The 22935-nt window shown below is 41.0% G+C and overlaps 1 protein-coding gene across 4 annotated transcripts in view; it reads right to left on the bottom strand.

Annotated features, from left to right (window-relative positions):
- The window catches only part of samd4a (sterile alpha motif domain containing 4A), a 77788-nt gene that overhangs the window by 41980 nt on the left and 12873 nt on the right, over positions 1–22935 (bottom strand). For all 4 annotated transcript variants that reach the window (XM_052063913.1, XM_052063914.1, XM_052063915.1 and 1 more), the window contains exon 3: positions 2864–3442. In XM_052063913.1, coding sequence (XP_051919873.1) covers positions 2864–3442 — 579 coding nt within the window. The remainder of the gene's footprint in view (positions 1–2863; positions 3443–22935) is intronic.

Raw genomic sequence — 22935 nt, 5'->3', positions numbered from 1 at the left:
ATAGACGAATGTTTCCTCGTCTTACAAGTAAAGCATTTTCCTTGAAAATGCTTTAGTTGTTATCATGCTAAAAACCTTACGCAAACTGGAGCGCTAATGAGAGAGAAGCGCTCCATTTAGCGTAAGGTTTTTAGCCTTCGAGAGCTAACTATGGCCATCGAGGACTATGAAGCGTCCCGTGGCTGGCTCAAAAGTTCATTGCATGACATCAGCTGAGCAACGTTGTCTTGGGCGGCGATCAAGGGGAGGTCGAGTTAGAGACAGTGAGATGGTGGAAAGAAAAGCCATCGGGTCCAGGAAGTATTTGTTTAATGTTAGATTCAGACGAGCGTGGACGTTGCATTGCTAAAATGGCTACAAAACGGACCTTTGGATGTCAAGCAGCTAAGACAAGAAGAGCTCTGATGCTGGAAGAGAGGGTAAAAGTGATCAAAATGAAAGACGGAGCAAGCAAAATAAAAGGCATTAGCCAAGAAATTGATGTAAGTGAAAGTGAATGCTGATAGTAAATTTCGCAATTTCTTTCCCTTTTTTCTTTCTACACTGACAATATGAAGTGTCAAATAAGTGTGTGCTCAAACTTATGCACTATTGCCCTCTTCCTCAACTGGCGGACCGCGATCCATGACCGGACCGCCGACCTCCTCTGTCCGGACCGCCGACCTCCTCTGTCCGGACCCTCGGCAAATTGTATAAAATAATAAATTATAAAGCGATTTTTACGTTATACATTTTCTATTTTTGGATTATAATCTGCGCATTACCGCGATCGCTTGTTAAAAATATCCGTTGTATTATTTGCGTGCACGAACAGATGTGTTGCAGAGGACGCAGCAGCGCGACTCTGTGTGTGTACAATGTTTGACGAACTGGAGACGGGGGCATGTCGCGATAACGATGCGCTGATTGGCTCCTCTGAACTTAAGGTGTGCCCATACATCAGCGTCACGCATTCAAAATGGATGATTGTGTCAGGAAACAGAAGCATGCGCGACGCCACAGTGTGCTCACAGCTTCTGCACAGGAGAGCCACACACAGACTTTAATAGGGATCTGGGTTAAATTTGCTCCAGAGCAAATGCTTGTGAAGAGTTTACGTACGGTGAGAATGCGTTGCTTTCGTGCTCTGTCGGACTTCCGTTATGTGTTGATTCATAACGACACAAGACTTGGCTAGTAACATCTTTCCTTTTGTAGGAGACTGGACTGTCTCGGAGTTGTTTGTTCCTTTGTTGTTTGTTCACAACCCCCCTCTTGATTTTCTGTTTGGCGCATTAGTGTTTGTTTTTCTGAGTGTCAATGAAGTCATCGTTCATTTACGTTTTCTTGGGCGGTCACTCTCGAGCAGAAGGCGCGGAAACCAAGAAGGAGAAGGACGTGCCGGTCCAGTAGTCGCTTGAGTTGTGTATATACAGTACGTTTTAAAAAGAACCAACACGACAGCTCGTTTGTTTTCTGTCGTTTTGCTCCGCTGCAGAAACTGCCGTGTGAACGCAAGTCGGGCATCCCCGACACTGTGTCGGGGCTGCGCCGCTCAGCGGCTTTGTACGTGTGAACGCTCCACACAATTTGCTGCGGTGCAAAATGTATCGCAACAAAATATATCGATGCAGCGCCGGAGCAAATGTGTGCCGTGTGAACGGCCCTAATTAGACAAAACAAATCGCGGGACGTTTCGATTGTGTGCAGTTTTGCTCCCGGGGATCTTTGCAGCTGTTTAACAGCAGAACACCGCAACATGTTAAATGAACATCCCAATGGCGTCCTCAAATAATATTTGCATGCCTCAGACATTGCATTCACCTTTAGTGGAAGAACAGCACTGCACATTCCTGTGCTCCGTTGTGTCAGTATTTAAAATGGTTCTTAACTCCTCTTCTGATATATTTTTCAATGATTTCAGAGGGAATGTGAAAAGGGGAATTGTACAAATGAAATAATATTTTTGTTTTCATTTGTAGTATTTATTTTGGTAAAATGAGTATTTTGATTTGCTTTTGTTAAATTAAGGGGAAAAAAAGACAACTACTGTTTAACAAAGTTAAAGTAAAAAATGTCTTATTTCCCTAAAAGGGCTATTTCTATTATTAAGCAGGCACAACTTAACAAAATAAAAGAGTTCCTCTGCCTCAACACAATACCTCTCATTATTTGCTGTGTACTGGCAAAGTGAATAATTGTTATTTTCATGCACCCCATTATTGGTTGGTTGTGAGGAGTGTTGATTTGTATAAGCTTGGCTTGACCATACTAAATGGGCATATAGCCCTGCTCCCCATGACCGCCGTGCATGGGACCGGACCTTGGTCTTATAAAAAAAAAAAAAGTCGACCGACAGCATTTCTAGTTGAGGACCACTGCACTATTGAAATAAAAATAGAGAGTACACATTCGATTGTGTGTGCATGTACACATACATTTGTGTGTGTGTGTGTTTACATCTGAGTTCAAATTTGCTACAGTGAAAAAAACCCATGTTGTGAAACATTTCTTGCTGCAAACATGATTTCGATGTAGAGGATTCTTCAAAATCTGTTGTAGTGAGTAGCCAACACAATCTTGAAAATTTGACACTGCTTACAAAGAGGGAATACATTTCAAAATGAATGACAAATCTCCCCATTTTTGACTAAGTAAAGGTTATCTTATTCTATAAATCATTTTATTTGTTCAGATTTTTTGGGGGGCTGATAGAAAGCCTTCACTGTAGCAAAGAGAAGACACCATTCAATTACCGCTGACTGAGACTGACAACAACTTCAATGTCTTTGCACTCAGTATAAGATCCACATTAACAGACCGCAAATGATGAGCAGAACCAGGACAGAAAGTTAAAATGACAGCAAAGGATAGAAACACTTACTGGTGTTGCCACCTCCACCAGTTCCTAATGTGTTGATGGTTGCTGGTACAGAGGCCGATGGGTAGAGAGGCAGGTGTCCATTCTCACAGCCCTGCTGCTGCCAGCCTCTCCCGAGCCCCGAATCTCTGCTGCCTTGCCACCCATTGAGGCGATCGTCGGAGCCGTAGCGCTGGTGCTGATGCAAAGCGTATAGGTTACCGGAAGAAGAACTGTTGGTGGAGGATCCCGATGATGTAAGGGTAGACGGTGGAGTGGACTGATGGTGATGCGGCCCAGCAGGCGAAGGCCTTTCGAGTGAGTCTCCCGTGGCAGCGGCCCTCTCCTCCAGGTGGTTGAGCCATAAGGCCAATGCACCACGGTCCTCCAGGGAGGTGGCAGGGTGGATGAGGGCATAGGATAAGAGTTGGCGCGACTCTTCCAGGTGGCGGCCATGTTCTATAGTGTGCGCAAGGATGCGCGGTAGGAGGCGCATATACTCGCCCTTGGCTTCGACATTGCCCGGTTTGAGTAGCGGCAAATGAGTGAGGACAAGTGAGATGACACGTTCTTTTGGCTCGCTTTGCCACTGGCTGATCACCTCTGCGGAGAGACAAAAAATAAGAAACAAAAGATTGGCACACACACTTAAAAGAAGTAAGTGATCTATAAATAAATAATTCCATGGTTTAAAAAAAATAACCACAACCTAAGAAAAACACACCAACCTCAAGTTGAAAGTTGCATTTTTTTCCTTCTATTTGATAATGTGATATTTGATTTCGGCTTGCAGTTGTACTAAACATTGGTAAGTGGGAACTCAAAAATGTTCTTTCCAGTAATGTGTTCTCTGTGCCCCCAGTAGTCTCAACACGGTATTCTGATTAATATTGCATTGGTTGAAAACTAATTAGGTAGAAAAATGTAACTTTCTGTAACTTTCTTTCTTGGCCCGTGCCATGATCTGTCCAAACTTATGTTGAAACTAGACTTAACAGTATGCAGCTGGCAAAAACATATACATACAAACAAACAAGCACAGACCAAAATATCACCTCCCCGACTCCTGACACCAATACTGGGTATCCTGTAGAATCTAATATTTCAGATGAAGCTACTGCAAGTCAGTAGCACAGCTGAAAATAAATGGAAAAAAAAAGACAGATGACTTCACTGTACTGCACTGCCATTTGTTTATTATGCTCTGCACACTCTTCCTCTGCAAAGGTAGACTGTACCATACATTATTTTTGAGGTCACGGAGCTATTGCTGTCTATGTCAGAAGGCCTTTGAGCCCTCATCTTGGACAAGAGCTATAGATACCAAAGGGTCAGGGCAACCGTTTTGGGAAGTCCCAAAAAAATAAACAAATAAATAAAAACAAGACAGAACCAGACACCACCATATTTCCAGCTTGGCAGATAGACGAGTGCGTGATTATGAGCACTGTTGTCATTCTCGACCCTAACGGTCTAATCTCTATGTTTGACGTATGAGGTGAAACTGGAAAATCCATCTGCCACTATGTCCAAAGATATCCTCAAGTCATGGTCTTCTTTGTGGTGACACAGCTCACTCTCTTTTACTGAATGGACAGCTGCGGCACCGATGAGGCACATGGAAGGTTCATGTTCATTTTGTCCTCTGAGAGATGGGCACGGTTTAGGGACGACAGTAAATTATTTTGGAATAAGCCTTAAAAAGAATGACGACCGGTCTCTATCTATCCATCCATTTTCTAGTCTATCCTCACAAGGGTCACGGGGGGTGCTGGAGCCAGTAGGCGGTGGACACCCTGAACTGGTTGCCAGCCAATCGCAGGGCACACATCGACAAACAAACATCCGCGCTAACATTCACACCTAGGGACAATTTAGAGCGGGTGTCAAACTCATTTTTGTCGTGGGCCACATTGTCGTTACGGTTTCCCCTCGGAGGGCCGTTATGACTATGAATTTTGTAAAACCATATCAATGTTTAACCACCACACATTACATACACAGCGAACAACAAATTGATGGATAACTTGTTTTGAAATTGGAAGTCAAGAATAATGACTTGTTCAAATAGTGTTGTGTGTGTGTCTCTCTCACTCTTATATATATATATATATATATATATATATATATATATATATATATTCATTCATTCATCTTCCGAGCCGCTTGATCCTCACTAGGGTCGCGGGGGGTGCTGGAGCCTATCCCAGCTGTCTTTGGGCAGTAGGCGGGGGACACCCTGAATCGGTTGCCAGCCAATCGCAGGGCACACAGAAACAAACAACCATTCGCACTCACACTCACACCTAGGGACAATTTAGAGTGTTCAATCAGCATGCCACGCATGTTTTTGGAATGTGGGAGGAAACCGGAGCACCCGGAGAAAACCCACGCAGGCCCGGGGAGAACATGCAAACTCCACACAGGGAGATCCGGAGCTGGAATCGAACCCAGTACCTCTGCACTGTGAAGCCGACGTGCCAACCACTGGACTACCGGGTCGCCTATATATTATATATATATATATATATAAGAGAGAGAGAGAGAGAGAGAGAGAGAGAGAGAGAGAGAGAGAGAGAGAGAGAGAGAGAGAGAGAGAGAGAGAGAGAGAGAGAGAGAGAGCAAGAGACAGACACACACCCACACACTATGCTTTAAAAATTCAGCTACTCTCGTTCTGCTCCTCTGACCCTGCAGCTTTACCTTTTCTCATTGGCACTTTTACTCCCTTGACTTTGGAAACGAAATATCCCCCCCAAAAGCCACAGAAACTATTACGCATCGATTTTTCATCGATGAGAAATCATTGGTTCAGTCATGCATACATTACCGTGTAGTTCATCTTTTAATCTTGATTCTACTTGTCTTGATGTGCCATTAACATGAGTTAATGGCAAATCTGAAAAAAGTGGAATTTTGACTAGGTGCGCGTGGGATGAGAAAAGGGAGGAAGGACACATGCTCCACTGATGCAATGTTTCATTCCTTTAAATGAAGCAAGCTTTGGTCCAAATTGCAAACAATTTTATTGAACTCAAAAATGTTCTTTACAATAATGTATTCTCTGTGCCCCCAGTAGTCTAAACATGATATTGTTTCCTGAAAACACTACAATAATGCGAGTACTTAGCATCCCGCAACCTCCACCATCTTGACATTTTGAAGTAAAAAAATGTAAAGAGATATGTCAATTTGTCATTTCCAGCAAAAGGTTCGCCACCCAACAATTGCATAAGGCCCCTGGCGTGCACTTAAGAAGACACTTCGACTCATCGACCCATCCCAGTAAGTTTAAAGGCCAAGGAGTTCCCCGCTTGGAGCAACTGGCTTCAATGCAAAACACCCAAACAGTGATCACCACTCAAAAGAGTGATCACTGAGCCCATAGATCAAAAGCCAAACACGTTAGCATGTTAGTTTTCCCCTGGCAGTGGCATACAGAATGAAAATGACCACGTGATCATGGACTAAGAAACACTGTCACAGCATGAGTCAGACAGATTCACCAAACATATCAACACAACGGCGATTGGAACTATTAATCATTCTTGTTCGACTGCAACAAGCAAAATTAACTTTCACCAGAATGAAGCGGTTTTCTACGCATGGGAAATTCTTCACTTCCCTCCACTTGAAGAATGTATGAGCACACCCTGACCCCAAAGGGGAAAATGTTACCATGGCGGGGGGAGTAAAGAGAAATGAGGTGTGGTTAAGTTATGACAATATACTGTACGTGAGAAGCATAACTTTGCAGTAGTCAATGAAGTGACCCACCTCAAGACGCATCGACACTATTCGATAATGCAACTACCGGTAGTCTAAATGTACTTTTCGCCATGAGACCAAATGGACGCACTGCACGAGGACAACAATTAGTAACAGACGGAAGAAGGAAGACTGACAGTATATTGAGGGACCATAATGCACCCCGACAAATCATGTATTTGCTCTGTGCAAGATAGAGGGACAGAAGCCTGATTGGAACTGATGTATCACAGGAGAAGAAAACTGAAACAGAAAGTTAAACAGAGGGGAAAAAAACCTAACTGTTTTAAATATGCACTTGGACACATTTCCAAGTGAGTGGCGGTGTTGGAAAAATAGGAAGGATTCCCAAAATGTCAATGGAGGATGATGCTGACGAAAGGCGTGTTGACAACTGATGGGAAGGCTTTTGATTATCACACATGGAAAGAGAGACCAACGGATCCAGTTTGTCTTGTGAAGAGAATTCAATCCGCATTGGCATTTGAACTTTGACAAATTTGATATGAACAAAAGCAACAAATAGTCCATGATCTACGTCGGATTGATCTTGCTGATGTAATATTTATAAGGGCTAATATATCAGCTGTCCAACGTTACCTCAGTAGGTTAACGTCACAAATACTCGGTTTCAGCTGTCGATTCGCAGTGACTTGCTGTCCCTAATTTCTACCTAACCTTAGTTAAAAAGTTATTCAATCCATATTTTGCCAAAACTGTGCATTTGTACATAAAAAGAAAAGCTGACATTCATCGCCGATCATCATAGTTGTTCAAATGCCAAAGTCGAAATCCATATTGTGGCATTTTGATGAAACATCATTTCTATGTTTGAAAATTCGACTTGAAACTATATCCGTGTACAACAATTACCACCAAATAGAATCAACAAAAAATAAATACAAATACAGTTCTAATTAGTAAGCAAAAACCATGTGTTCATAATTGTCGCCCCCCTCCCAAATCTGATTAAATGAACACAGTCAATGACGTAAAATTGGATTTATTTACCATCATTAATTCACTCAGAATGCATCTACTTTCTATATCACACACACACACACACACACACACACACACACACACACACACACACACACACACACACACACACACACACACACACACACACACACACACACACACACGCACACACACACACACACACACACACACACACACACACACACACACGAGCAATAAAAAGCCATATTCACATCAAACTACCAGTAAGTGGAATGACATGCAATAGTGAACTAACTAAATAGGAACTTGAGAGGTGTCCATTTCGACCTGGCTTTAGTTTGACTTTGTCCTTTTTACAATGGCATCTGATCACTAGACACAAATGACAGATGTGGTGGAGACAATGTGATTATTTTAGCACATTTGTTACACATCGGTTACGTGCACACATAAACACAACCCAACAAGAGACAGACATGGAAACGTGTGGACACTGCGAGACACATGATTACTGTCTGGCTAAATATAGACGAGATCATGGGACATTAAACGCACAAAGCCAAAGCAAGAGAAAAATAATGAAAATTAAACCTTTGCAGGAGCTAGGGGGTTGGAGGTGGGGTGGGGGGGTCTACAGACCCAATTTTGGTACTCGTGTCTGGCAACTTCAAAATGTTCAATTTTTCCCAAGGGCATTACAATGTGTGTGCAAATTTGGGTGAATTTTTGTGAATTCCTCAAAAATATGATTCTTTATGAGGAATGCTAATACTACTATTACGACAACCACTACTACTACTACTGTACTAATAATAATGATTTTGACAAAAGAAATAGGTTTTTATGTGTCGTTTACAAAATTTATGGTTAGCCCAGAGGTTGTTGTGGTCGAACTCTGTAAAAGGCTGCGAATGCAGCCTATGGAAATGTCCAACAAGGCACACGGTGCGTGTGCAAGTGTCCTCTAAACTCCTGTTAGCAAAACAAACATGCAAGTGGCTCACTTGGTCCACTCCTGGGCACTTTTTCAAACTATTGGAGATTCAACACCGCATCCGACACAGCCGGCCGCTTCCATTTTCCAACCAACAGTAAGAGACCGCAGGCTCAATTTAGGGAAGTGTAACTGCAACGATTAATGTGTGCTTTCTCAAAGTCCTGGAATAGACTCTTCTAAAAAAACAAAAAAACAAAAAAACAACAACAATATATGGCCAGACAAAGCCAAAAATACAAACTAAGGGATGTTGGGTTAAGCGGAAAAAAATGATGAGTGGTGAGGGTCACTTAAGGAGAACGAACTAGAAAAGAGTGGGAGGAGATAGAAAGGAAATGTTCCCGCTGCTGCTTTCCGAGTGGATTCTCCAGCTCAGCAGTGGGGAATGTGCTGGCATACCACAGAGCCTGTTGCCGAAGAATGCAGTGATTCCTAACGGACCCACAGCTGAACTTAGGAAAACACGCTGGTGCACAATGACTTCAGCACAACTAATTGAAGGTGCTAATGTACAAAAGGAGCCACAACACCATGTGAATCTGATTGACGAAGAGCCCCCCCCAGCCCCAAATAGCTGGCATATTTTGTAAATTGCGCATTCACTCAAAGATGGAACACGGCCATTTTTCAAAACAGAGTTTTAGCGAGCGCTGATACTTTTCAGATCCATTCAAAGCGAATCATTTCAATATGTATCGAGTATCGGCAAGCGAACTGAATCGTAGCCCACAAACGAGTCAGCCCCTCACACAAGGGCATTGGGAAGCTGTAGGAATGTAACGATGTCCAAACGTTACGATGATGAACCTCACAATATAATAATTATCTGGATATTATATATTATATTATATGATGTGAAAGACAATTGTAAATAGCACTGCGATTTATCCATTTTGTGTTTATATTGCACTTAATTGAACGGTGTTTGTTGTTTTTTTTTCTTCTGTCTTCTTTCTACATACGTTCTTGCTGCTGGAGACTGTAAATTTCCCCAGTGTGGGAATAAATAAAGGATATCTTAATATTGTGGGGAGGTTGGCAATATAAAATACAATTAAAAACCCTCAAATCGAAGTGAAATGCACAATATTGTTTTTTTTGTAAATACTAACAGCAGGCTCGCCCGGCCAGTCATTTTATTGTCACGTGTTCTAATTGGCTCAATGGCGCAAAGTATCGTGCTCTATGTACCGGTAGTTCACAATATTGCGTTCGTCTGAGGTGGGCAAAAAGTCATGTTGTTGGGGGGGGTTAGTTTTTTTGATGGAGAACGTGCTGTTTTTACATTTGTAACCTGACAACGATGATGTCATGGCAATTTTAATCTCGCGCTATCGGCATTATTGTTACGTAATAAAAGAGGGGTGAGTGCGGGCTATACACCACAAGATGATGTGAACATGTTTCTGTTGTCAGTTTCAAACAAATTGATCAGAAAAGGTACCGGTAAGTTGAAGAAGGAGAGCAAAGGATAACAAAATGGCACAGAGAGTGAGTGAGGGAACCTGACCATAACTTCAGCCTGACATAATGACTCACTGGCTTGCAGAAGCACAGACTTCTCCCAAACCCAAAGAAAATCTTCACACCATATCAGGCAGAAGTGCAAGACAACAAAGTGAGCATGTAGTAAAGTTTCAGGAATATCGATGCAGATCTACAGTCATGATACAAAATGAAATCAAAATGACATTTGCAGGGACAATCTTTAGTGTATCTTGTTGCAATGTTATTCATTGAATGAATAAGAAAAAATGGTGGACTGAAGTCGTGACACTGCGGAGGAAGAAATCCATGAGAGATCATCTGTAAATGTCCACCTTAATTGAGCAGTCTGTCAGTCACGGCAGACAGGTGATGTTGAGTCTGAGGAAACAGGCTATCAAACTGTCAGGCAGTTTGTTAGCAGGCGATTTCATGACCCCTCCTAAACGTCGCTTCTGTACAGCCAGCAACGATGTAGCAACTTGAACAGATTGGAAGGAGCCGTTCACATGCCTGACAACTGGAATTGAGCATTTTGAAACTTGTAAAGGAATGCCACAAAATTGTGTGCAGGATGAACTGTTGCGTAAGCTGCATTTATCTCTGGACAGAACTCTCATTTCCATTTTCATTCTTGATGCCCACTGTACTGTCCATCAGTCGGAATCAAGCAGGCACAGTCAACCTTGGACCGTTTACTTGCACAATTCTACTAAACAAAATTATAAATGGTACACTTTTATTTTTGCTCACATTTTTTTCCGTTTTCAACGAACACGAACGCAGATTTTTTTTTTGACAGATGGTTGAACAATATTTGAGGGGGATAGGTCTTTATTGAACAAAGAAAAAGTGTTAGCTTGTTTGGGAAAACGTGTTATTGTCTGATGAAACCAACTTTTGGGCCATAATTGGTTTCAGTTTACAGCATCAGTCGATGAGAAACAAACAGTACAGTGGTACATCTACTTGCGAAATGAATTGGTTCTGGAAGAAATTTCTTAGCTATAAAATTTTGTAAGAAGAGAGGCGTTTTCCATGTAAATCCCCTAATCCATTCCAAGCCTCCCCAAAATTCAGACATAACTGTTTTCTAAAGCATAAAAGTGCATGAAAATATGTAACAAACGCATGTTACAATTAGAAAATTGCACAATAAATGAGAGTTGTGCAAAATGTAAAAAACAAAGAGTAAAGAATAAAAATTATGGTCATTTAACTTTTAACTGCATCCTCATCGTTTTTTTTTTTTTGCCTTCTTTAATTCATGTTCTCTCAGAAGTGTTTTTTGCGTGGCGTTTTGTAAAGAACTGATCCAAGGATGTTTGCTTTTGTCGGCTTTTAACAAGCCTTCGAAAATGCATAGAGAGCGATCAACAGACTGGTGAACACGTTTTCTGGGTAATTCACATTTCGGAACACCTCATGGCCCGAGGGGTGAATGATGAGGATACTGCACAAACACATTCTATCTACACACATAGACACGTACGCTGCAGCTTATACTTGGCAGCAAACCCAAACACGTCTGCAGTGTGCAACTTTTATGCGGTTTGTGACAGTAATATGTCATTTAGAAGAAACACTTGATGGCGTACGGTGATTTTTAAGCTCGAGTCGCACTGAGCGTTGAAAGTTTGCAAACATAAAGAATGTTGATTTTTCACCAGGGTTTGTTAATATTCACAAACGTTGCAAAGTCGTTCGCCAGACATTTGCTAACACTTTTAACAGCCTAAGCAGTTTCTCTTCGCTACACAAATAACTCGAAAAATCATTACATTCATTGGACGAGACAACCAAGCCTTTCTCCGCTGTCAACGACATCAAGGTCCGCCGTCTGCTCTTTCACATGGGCGTTCCGCGACGTGTTACCTGGTTGCAAATACTTCGCAGATGTAGCTGCCAAAGCTCCACCAGACAGCATATTCTCACATCAAAAGTGTCCTTAAATAAGGTGTCTCAGCCTCTGTAAGTTCACTCCTCCTTGTTCAAAACAATCTTCCCAAAATACTGATGAACACATCATAGGCAATGACCGTATGAAAGTATGAAATCTAGTTCAAGATGTTTGGAGTGCTATAGGAGTAGGGATGCTCAATACCACTTTTTTTTCAGACCGTATCACTTCCACAATTAAGTGTTTAATTGCTACCGAGTACCGATACCTCCAGTACTTTTGATATACAGTCGAACATTTTATTTGACACAATCACAAAAAATCTTTCTGATGCGGATGATGATTCGCTAATGTGCCAAACTGCTGTGGTAGGCAGCCAATTGCTGCCAAAGAGGATGTTTTTTGTTGTTGTTGTTTTGTTTTTTTGCCTTAAGTACTGGTGTCTAGTATCAGCAGCCTCCACATGCAAACAACACAGTAAGGCCCAATACTGATGTCTGGTATTTGTACTTGCCTATTCTGAAATATGAGCCAACATTGCTGCAACAGTATTATTTTGAGCGTGTGTACATGTATGCAAACCAGGTTCTTATATGCTTTTGTTGGGACAAGTTTTGAAATGACTTTATCTTGGTTTCTTTTTCTTTGCAAAAACTGAACAGGGATGTGTCGACTTTTCATGTCTACAGTACGTATTCTGGATGTGTGACCATATGTGAATACAGTATGTGCCTTAAGGGATGTCAAAAGCTTTGTTCCTTTCCTTAACCCAAAGTGGGATACACCTGCCGGTGACAAAATATTTGTGTTTCTCTTTTACAGGAAAAGGAAAGGCATCATCGCAGCTACCGTTCACAGCAGCAGCCTGTCAAAATGGCTTCGCCAGAGAAGTGCAATTCAACTCAACTGTATTTATAGAGCACTTCCAAACACCCATAAAAAAGTGCTGCACATGGAGCAACCAACTATCATATACAGTATACAACAATAAAGCAATAATTTAATTGATCTTTCTGGCTGCTGGCTTTAAGAATGTACATGAAGGGACAAGGTCGTCGACTGTGACCAATTTGGACGCCCCAATTTCTCAACAGTACGTCGAAAAAAATTAGAGGCTGCACCGGGACAACTCACCTTCCGAGTGGCAGTATGGAAAGCCTTCATATGGTTCAACGACAACACATACTGTATTAGGCACTAAAATGCCTCTATTTTATCTATTGTTTCGATTTCAATTTTGTTTCGATTTGAATTGGACCCGACTCACAACCACGATTCAGAAAGTCTGGCTTGTCACAATTGTTTTTTGTTTTTCTTAGCGTTATGCGACATATCCTACATGGCCTCGAGGACCGGCTCGAGGACCGAGGGGCGGTCCTTGGTCCTTGGCCTTGGAGTCAAGTCCAAGGATCGAGGGGCGGTCCTTGGCCTTGGCCTCGGGAGTCAAGTCCTCGGCCTTGGCCTTGGATTGCCGGTCCTCTGACACAACGAGGGATTAGAGCCTCGAATCCCTTGCATAAGGACCGCAAGAATCACGAAGGAATTGCCACTGACAGGTAACAGTTAGCGCTACGTGTAAAGAGTGGCATCATAGTTAGTTTCAATCACGGTTTGTTGCATTTGCGATCGGCAGTTTAAAAAGCGTGTAAAGCCTTTCTGTAACAGTGGTGTCTTTTATTTTGTTATTTTTGCACAGTCGTCACATTTGTGCGGTCGCACTAGAATGTTTGTTTGAACCAAGTAATTTGCGTTACAGCTGGAGTCAATAATATCGGCACTTCACTTCCGGGTTTGGCCGTTGGGATTTGGAGTCCTTTTGCTCGATTCCAGTTACGTTTGCTGAATGCTTTCTCATGTTTGGAATAATGAATATTGATAATACATAGTTTAAAATCATGGTTGATTTAATTATTTTTTCTTATTATTGTGAGGTTGAAGGTATTAATTAATGTAGTATTAGTGGTAGTGGTAATAATAGTAGTACTCAGAGAATGGTTAGAGATTCAGCCATCTCGTTACCTCTGCGTCCCGCGTCCTAGACGCATAATTTTCCCACGGGACGCACAGTTCCAAACAATGTGCGTTTTTGGGACGCAAGGAAATTTCTCAGGCAAAACAAACAAACAAACAAAAAACTAAGGCAAGCCTGAGGATTTCACAGTAACAATCGTTACCGGTAGCGTGTCGTTATTTTCACGGTACCGAAAAATTGTTTAATTATAAAAGTCACTGCACTGGAATTGACTGTGTGATCCACGCGATTTCGCTGCGCCTGTATGTGTGTTTGTGGTGCGGTGTGTGAGTGTGTTTCTTCTAATTTACTTTCGTTTTGTTTTGTTTTCAGTGTTTGGGGGGGGGGGGGGGGACAACAGATGACGTTATGTGCGCATACGGGTTGTTATTTGAGACTATTACACCCGCGCTGCAAGAAGGAGAGATACCGACGCTCGTTCCTACCGACTGCTGTGAGGCTGCTGAATAAAAATAATAACAATAATAATAATAATAGTTAAATGATGTGAAAAACAATGGTTAATAGCACTGCGATTTATCCATTTTGTATTTATATTGCACTTAATTGAACAGTGTTTGTTGTTTTTTTTTCCCCTTCTTTCTTCTTTCTACCTACATTCTTGCTGCTGGAGGCTGTAAATTTCCCCAGGGTGGGACAAATAAAGGATATCTTATCTTAAACTGAGGAATCGCGCGGATGAAAGTTTGAGATGGCGGCGAAAAAAAACTCACCAAGGAATGCTTGTCTGATTTTTCGTATGAATCGTCCAAAGGGCGTATCACTAAACTCACCTGTGACGTATGCACGGAATGCGAGAGCAAAATACGACGCGAGGCACGATTACGAGGCAAATTGGTCATTAGATTTGTAGGCTAATCGCTGTGAAAAATATTATGAAACTGTATTGGTTATTCTATAATTTACTGGTTGTAGCCTGGTAACTTTATGAATAAAACATTCGTCACAAGTTGTAGTAATGCTAACGTTAACTGTTGGTAGAACTCATGATGACGTGTGTTAAATTATTTCGTCAAATTGATCGTAGATTACACATGCATCGTCTTGGGAATAGGGTGTCAAGCCACATCAATACTTAAGTTTGGTTTGGTTTGTTTGTTTATTGAACATAAAACATATACAGTAATAATTTGACAGAAAATAAGGTAGATAAAAAAGAAAAAGAAAGAAATCAGTCTTCATTCAACACAGTTATTATGTTCAAGGGAGTAGGATGAAGTAAAAAAACTTATCTAGTCCTACCCCGTTATGTGTTTATATCTACTAAATCATTTTTATATCAATCAGAAAAGAAAAAGTAAGAAGAAGTCTCCATTAAGGCTCATACTTTACCCTTAACCGTGATATTTTCACAACTTTTGGTTTGTATCGGGATTATATACATCCTCACCCTGGCACTCTTGTGTCAATTTTCTCTTGTATTCATAATGGATATTGCAATACCTTTCTCTATTTATCAACTTAGTTCTGATTTATCATTATATTTAACGTTTAGAATTTATCATTTTAACTCTGATTGGTGTAGGTTGTTTGTACTATTTTTTTTAATTTGTTTTTGAACTCAGCAAGCGATTTACTCATTTTTAGGTCCGTTTCGAGATTATTCCACAAATTAACACCTTTGCTAGATACACTTCTTTGCTTGATGTTTGTTCTTGTTTTGAGTTTTTTGAATAAGTTGGTACCTCTTAATTCATAGTTGCTTTCTCGAATTTCAAAAAACTGAATGTTTTGGCAGAGCAGGTTATTGTGTGCTTTGTACATTAATTGGGCGATTTTAAAGTCAACCAGGTCATAAAATTTCATCGTATTTAATTTGATAAATAGTGGATTTGCGGGTTCCGTATATTTTGATCTATTAATAATTCGAATTGCTTTTTTTTGTAGTTTGAGAATAGGAAGTGTGTTTGTTTTGCAGGCATTTCCCCATATTTCCACACAGTAGGTCATGTATGGTAATAATAATGAAGTGTATAATGTGTACAAGGATCTCTTATTTAGCACTTCCTTGGTTTTGTAGAGGATCCCTACGGTCTTGGCTATTTTTCTTTTTACGTTATCGATATGTGGTTTCCAACATAGTTTTGAGTCTATTACTAATCCGAGAAACTTGGTTTCATACGCTCTTTCTATCTCAATTGAGTTTACCATAATTTTAGCTTGGTGTTTGATTGGTCTTGTGCCAAAAACAATTGACTTCGATTTTTTCAGGTTAAGTGACATTTCTGTCGAACCAGTTTTTTAATTTGTTTAATTCGTTTTCTACGGTTGTCAGCAGCTGTTTCAGATTTATTCCAGAACAGTAGAAAGTTGTATCATCAGCAAAAAAGACACATTTAAATAGTTTTGAGACCTTGCAGATATCATTTATATATAAGATGAATAGTTTTGGACCAAGCACTGACCCCTGAGGTACTCCGTGAGTGATTTTCAGTTGATTCGTTTTTTTATTGTTGAGTTGCACGTACTGATATCTGTTTTCTAAATAACTTTTTATCCATTTATAAGCTACACCTCTAATGCCATATCTTTCTAGTTTTTTCAATAATATACTGTGATCTATTGTGTCAAAAGCTTTTTTTAGATCTAGGAAAACCCCAACAGTAAATTCTTTGTTGTCTATATTAGTGGCTATTGCTTCCACAAACTCCATAACTGCCATTGAGGTGGTCCGTTTTTTCCTGAAGCCATATTGATTCTCACTTAGCAGCGCATGCTTTTGTATAAAACTATCAAGTCTGCGAGAAAATAGTTTTTCTAATATTTTTTAAAATTGTGGTAGTAGTGATATTGGTCTATAATTTGTAAACAGATGTTTTTCTCCACTTTTATAGATTGGAATAACTTTAGCAATTTTCATTTTTGATGGAAAGATACCAGCTTTGAATGACAGGTTGCATATGTGTGTGAAAGGTCGCACTACATATTCTATAATCTGCTTGATTATTGTCATATCAATATTAAAGCAATCAGTTGACTTTTTATTTTTAAAAGTTTTTATAATATTTGATACTTCTTCTTGTTTTACTGCAGTAAGGAACATCGTGGAGGAGTTTTTTTCTACGTATCTATCCACTTCAAACAGGTCTGTTGGATCAGGAATTTGTTTTGCTAGGTTACTGCCGATGTTGACAAAATACTCATTAAATTCAGTTGCTATTTCTGCAGTTTTTTCTAAAATAGTATTTTTTTTTTTGCCTTTGATAAAATACTCTGGATAATCCATTTTTTTAGGACTATTTCTGATTACTTGGTTAAGTATTTTCCATATTTCTTGTGTGTTACCTTTATTCTGCTCTAATAGTGCATGACAATGATCTCTTTTACTGGTTCTTATAATATTTACTAGTTTATTTTTATAGGTCTTATATTTTTTTTCTGCTTCTTCAGTTCTGAATTTTAAAAACAATTTATATAAATTGTTTTTCTTTTTACATGCGTTTTCTATGCCTTTCGTTATCCATGGCTTACTTGGGTCTTCATACTTTTTGGAGACTTTAGTTAATGGAAAATGTTTATCATATAAGGAGATTATGGTAGACTGAAATACTTCAAACGCTGTATTTGGGTCTTCGTTTGAGTAGACCTCGGTCCAGTTTTGTTTTTTTAGGTCTTGCTTAAAGGCATCGATTGAACGTTGGGTTCTTAGTCTTATTTCTTTTATACGAGTTGATGATTTAGCTTTTCTATCGAAATAATTATGAAAAACTGCAAAAACAGGCAGGTGGTCACTTATGTCATTAATGAGAAGTCCACTTTCCATTTTATGATCAATCTTATTTATAAATATGTTATCTATTAATGTGGCCGTGTCAACTGTTATTCTGCTAGGTTTCAGGATTACTGGGAAAAAGCTGTTGCTGTAGATAGTATTTATGAAGTCAGTTGTTTTTTTGTGTCTATTTGGGTTTAATAAGTCAATGTTAAAGTCACCACATATTATTCGTGTTTTCTTATCGTTGTAGTAACTGAGCATATCTGTTAGTTTTTTTATTGAATGTGTCAATACATGTTCCTGGTGTCCTATAGATGCAACTTATGATGATATTTGATGCCTTTTTATTGTGTATTTCAATGGTTAGACATTCCATTAGGTTTTCTATTGTGTTTGTCAATCTCTCGATTTTACTGCATTTAAGTGCTTTGTCTAAATATATTGCAACCCCCCCTCCTTTTTTGTTTTCTCTATTAGTTGCAAACATTTCATAACCTTCTATTTCCATTTCAGTTGTTTTATCTTCATCAAGCCAAGTTTCTGATATGGCAATTACTTTAAATTTATTGAATTTAGTCAGGTATTCTTTAATTTTTGTAAAGTTTTTATAGAGACTTCTACTGTTTAAGTGCATTACCGAAAGTGCATTTTCCAATTTTATATTAGTGTTGAATTGTTCATCCAGGTAATAGTCAGAGTTTGTTACCCTTTGTTTGTTGTTGAAGAAGTTATTGTCTGGGTCCAAATTGTTCTCGGGATCGAATGGCTTATAGTCAATATCTTCAAAGGGTTGGAAGTTCATGTTTTTGGGATGTGAATTTCCCGCTCCCACACGGTCGTCGATGGCTCCCTCACGGCCGTCGTTGGTTCCCTCGCTGTCGTCGCTCGCTCTCTCGCCGTCATCACTGGGTCCCTCGTGGTCACTGGCTCCCTTGCGGTCGTCGCCGACTCCCTCACGCTCGCCGGCTGGCTGCCTCCCGGCTCTCTCACGCGCGCTGGCTGGTTGTCTCCCGGCTGCCTCAGGCTCGCCGTCTCCCGGCTCCCTCACGGTCACTAGCTCCCCTGCAGTCGTCGCTGGTTTCCTCTCGGTCGTCTCTGGCTCCCTTGCGGTCGTCGTTAGCTCCCTCACGGTGGTCGCAGGCTGGTTGTCTCCAGGCTTCCTCACGGTCGCTGGCTTCCCTGCAGTCGTCGCTGGCTTCCTCGCGGTCATCACTGGCTCCCTCACGGTCGGTCGTCGCTGGCTGCCTCGCGGTCGGTCGGTCTTGAAAAAGTTATTGTCCGGGTCCAAGTTGTTCTCAGGGTCAAACGTCTTGTGGTCAGTAGGGTTGGAGGTCATCAAAGGGTTGGAAGGGTCATCAAAGGATTCGAAGTCCATGTTTTTTTGGTATGTGAATTTCCTGCTTCAGTAGGGTCAGAGTTTTTATTGTCGGGTGGTGAAAAATTCTCAGTATGCTGCTTGATGGTGTTGAACTCGAGCCTGTTGTGTTGGAGTACTGGTGCGGGGGTGGACAATAAGTTTGTTATGTCTTAAGTAGGCAGTTTCCCCTCTGTCACGTGCAGCTTTTAATTTTGGGAGGAGCTCTTTTCTTTTTTGTCGTACGGCATCTGTAAAGTCTTCGTTAATGTAGATGTTGGAGCCTTTTAAATATTTTGCTTTTTGTAGGATCCTTGATCTGTCCTTGTATCTTAGAAATTTCACCACAACTGGCCTTGGTCGAGGTCTTCCAGGGTCTTGTCTTCCTTTGCGGTGAGCTCTCTCCACCTCAATTTGCCCCTGTATCAGCAGTTTCTCCTTAAGGATTTTTTGAACTTTTTCCTCTGTTTCAGTCCACGTTTCTCCCGGTTTTTCCTCAATTCCATCAATTACTAAGTTGTTTCTTCTTGACTGTCCTTCCAAGTAGTCCACCTTGTCCGTTAATACAAGCATGCCGTCACATACTTTGTAGAATTCCGTTTGCATGTCTTTGGAATGGCCAGTTTGACAGATTAGATTTTTTTTAATGTCGTCTACCTCTTTTTGGGTAAAGTTGATGCTGGTTTTTATTTCTTGGACTTCCCTGGTAAAAGTGTCATGTCGTGAGTTTGTTGAGTCTATTATCATCTTGACAAATCCTTTGAAATTTTCCTGTTGTTGTTGCAAGAGCGCCGTAAAAAGTTATTTTTGTTGCTGGAGTAATTCATTTACTTGAGTGAGGGTCAGGGAATCTTCTTCCTGCTTTGTGTCTTGCTTCTGTTTGGGTGGCATTTTGTCGGGTCTCGTTGCTAGCCGGTTGTATGCTAGTTTGTGACGTGTCCAGTAGGCTTGCTGCTGGGTGTTTCTAACGTGGCAAGTGGGTTTACCGGCTCCCTCACGCTCGCTGGCGTTTGGTTGGTTGGTCTCTGGTCGTGGGTTCCAGCTGCGTAGCGACTTTTCGCAGTTAGCTTCCGTGTTAACGTCCGCGGTTAGCTTCCGTGCTAACGAGCTAGCGTTTCGTCCAGCCCCCTCTTCACGTCGCCAATTTCTACACACGCGCTGCCACCGTGTTTCGCTCTGTTCTTTACTTTCAAATGTGGGAAAGCTTCACATGAGAGAAATGTTGACTTTACTGTTGCCGCTCCTTCTTTCCTCTCGGCAATGCGTATTGCGTAGCAACTCACGTGACGTGACGTCATTCAAGTCTCAATTCAAGATATGTGTCATTCAAGATACACTCAATACTTACCTGTATTAATGATTACCAGTCAATTAATCATTGCAGTGTGAGATTGGAAAAAATACTCTGATGATGCCACATGAGTACACCAGTTTTTGATCCATTTATCTTTTGGAATAAACCTGAAGTACACAGCTGCTGATATAATGTTCATTGTTAATGCATCGTTTTCAAACATTGACCCTTGAAACATTATACTTTTGAGTTTGGGAATTCTTGATTATCAATATCAGTCAAAATAGAAAAATGGGTTCCCATGATGAACGTTTACGGAACCCAACATTTCTTATCGTGGTTTCCCATTGGGTAATCCGACGGAACCGAAAAACGGTTACCATGAATTTCCGAAATCCTCAAGCCTGCTCCTGAATTACTTACATTTTTGCAGCATTTGTTTATCATTGTATGTATATGTTGTTGTTTGTGTTATTATCATATGCAATTGAATACCCTTTCAGAATTCGAAATTTGGGACTCTCTCAATCCATAATGGCACTCGTACTTTTCTGATCAGCGAGTCCCTGGCACTCGCTGCCGGTAAAATTATCACTGAGAGATTACCGCTTTTTCTGCAGTCAGTGATTGACTTCTATGCAAAGTCATTTCTCAACTTGTGTTCCGTGCCACGTCATGCCTGCTGAGTGTTGATTTCCTTCATATTAAGAAACTACTGCACTAAAACATAAATTCATAAATGCATATCGTATGCTTTTTTTTCCTCAGTATAAATAACACGTACGGTACTGTTCTACTCTTTGAATAAAAACACTTTATTCAAGCGTTAGGGAGCGCAAAGGGTTATGATGGAGGGGTGTTGCAAATCATGAAGACCTGCCAAGTGGTATGATAGCATTGTTTTATACATGTCCTCGGTTTCAAAATCAGTCCTTGGTCCTTGGCCTTGGACGCAAGTCCTTGGTCCTTTTGCCTTGGCCTTGGCCTCGGAAAATTTCTCAAGTCCTTGGCCTTGGCCTTGCCCCGGAAAATTTTCCAAGTCCTTGGCCTTGGCCTCGGCCTTGGGTTGACGGCCCTTGGACACAACACTGCTACATGGCCCCATTATTTGTTCTCAGACTCTTTTCTTTTTGTCTCGCCTCCCCGCGACCTGTGCCGTTGAACCATAGTCTGGGCGGCAGCATGCGATGATCAGGTGTCAGACTTGTTTTTTGGCCACTCACCCCGTCCAAGACAGAACGAATCCATCTGGTAATCTGACATAGTGACCATCGTGAACGGCAGAAAAAAAAATATGTCTTTTCGTCTGAGCTCCGCATAACTTTTGTCCTGGTGCTTGCAAGAAAAAAAAGATAGGCAACAATACAACCAGTTCCAAAGGTTTATCAATGTGGGGAATGCAGTTAAAATAGGCTGACACTCAAACTCACTGTGCAACACATCACAAGTCGGATGTCATTTTTTCTCGCCCCTTTTGTAAACGATCGCAAGCCCCCGTAGCACCATTTGGGAACTTGTTCGTCTTTGGTGGTTGCGCTAACAGGCAGACGAAGTTGAACCTGTGACTACAAGAGCAATGTTTTGAACTTGCACGCCGGATGAGCAGAGACAACAATGGTGTTTTGACAATCGCTGTAGTTTCAGATTCAATTATAAATAAAAAGGAGATAAATTTAAGTGGAATAAGCAAGTCTGAATAGATGGGTTTTGAGTTGGGTTTTGAATGTGGGAAGAGAATCAATGTTACGAATATTGGGTGGAAGTGAGTTCCAGAGTTTGGGGGCAGAGCGGCTAAAGGCTCTGCACGCCATTGTGCTGAGTTGGGCAGAGGGTATTGAGAGATGGAGGGAGGATGAAGACTTGAGTGAGTGAGAAGGAATGGAAATCTGAAGATCTGATAGATAGGCGGGGCAAGGTTATGGATGGCTTTGAATGCATAAAGAAGTATTTTGAAATTGATTCTAAGTTTGACAGGGAGCTTGAAGGAGATACAGTGGAGTTGTCAATTGTGAGGAAAAAATTGTCGGCTGTGCATAGGGTGGATTTGGTACCGACGAGTAGTTTTGTTTTATTGCTTTTTAACTTGAGGAAGTTATGGGTGAACCAAGATTTGATTTCTGAGAGACAGTGAGAGAGGGAGGAAGGTGGGAGGGAAACTTTATAGGTTTGCTGGAGAGGTAGAGCTGGGTGTCATCCGCGAAGCAGTGAAAAGTGAATACCAAATTTGCGAAAAATATTGCCGAGCGGAAGAAGGTGGGTAATTAAAAGGAGGGGACCCAGGACAGAACTCTGGGGAACACCAGAAGTGACAGGGAGGGATTGTGAAGTGAAGAAATTGAGTTGGATGAACTGAGAGCGACCAGTGAGGTATGATTTTTATGTGCATGGGGGATGCAACACTTTATTATAAGTCAACATGTGAAATTATTACAATGATAGCCTCAATATTTTGGACTATGTGAACGGTAAGCATTTTTGACGTTAAGCAACATGAAGCTGTAGTGAGTGCTTATGGAGAGGAACACATTATGCTCGTAAAAATTCCAAATTTGGGGTTGGGGGGATTGTTCAAATATTTGCATAGA

This window comes from Hippocampus zosterae, chromosome 4 (genome assembly GCF_025434085.1).
Source record: "Hippocampus zosterae strain Florida chromosome 4, ASM2543408v3, whole genome shotgun sequence".
NCBI classification, from domain to species: domain Eukaryota; kingdom Metazoa; phylum Chordata; class Actinopteri; order Syngnathiformes; family Syngnathidae; genus Hippocampus; species Hippocampus zosterae.
The sequence above is the reverse complement of the archived record's forward strand: the minus strand, read 5'-3'. Positions and strand labels throughout refer to the sequence as shown.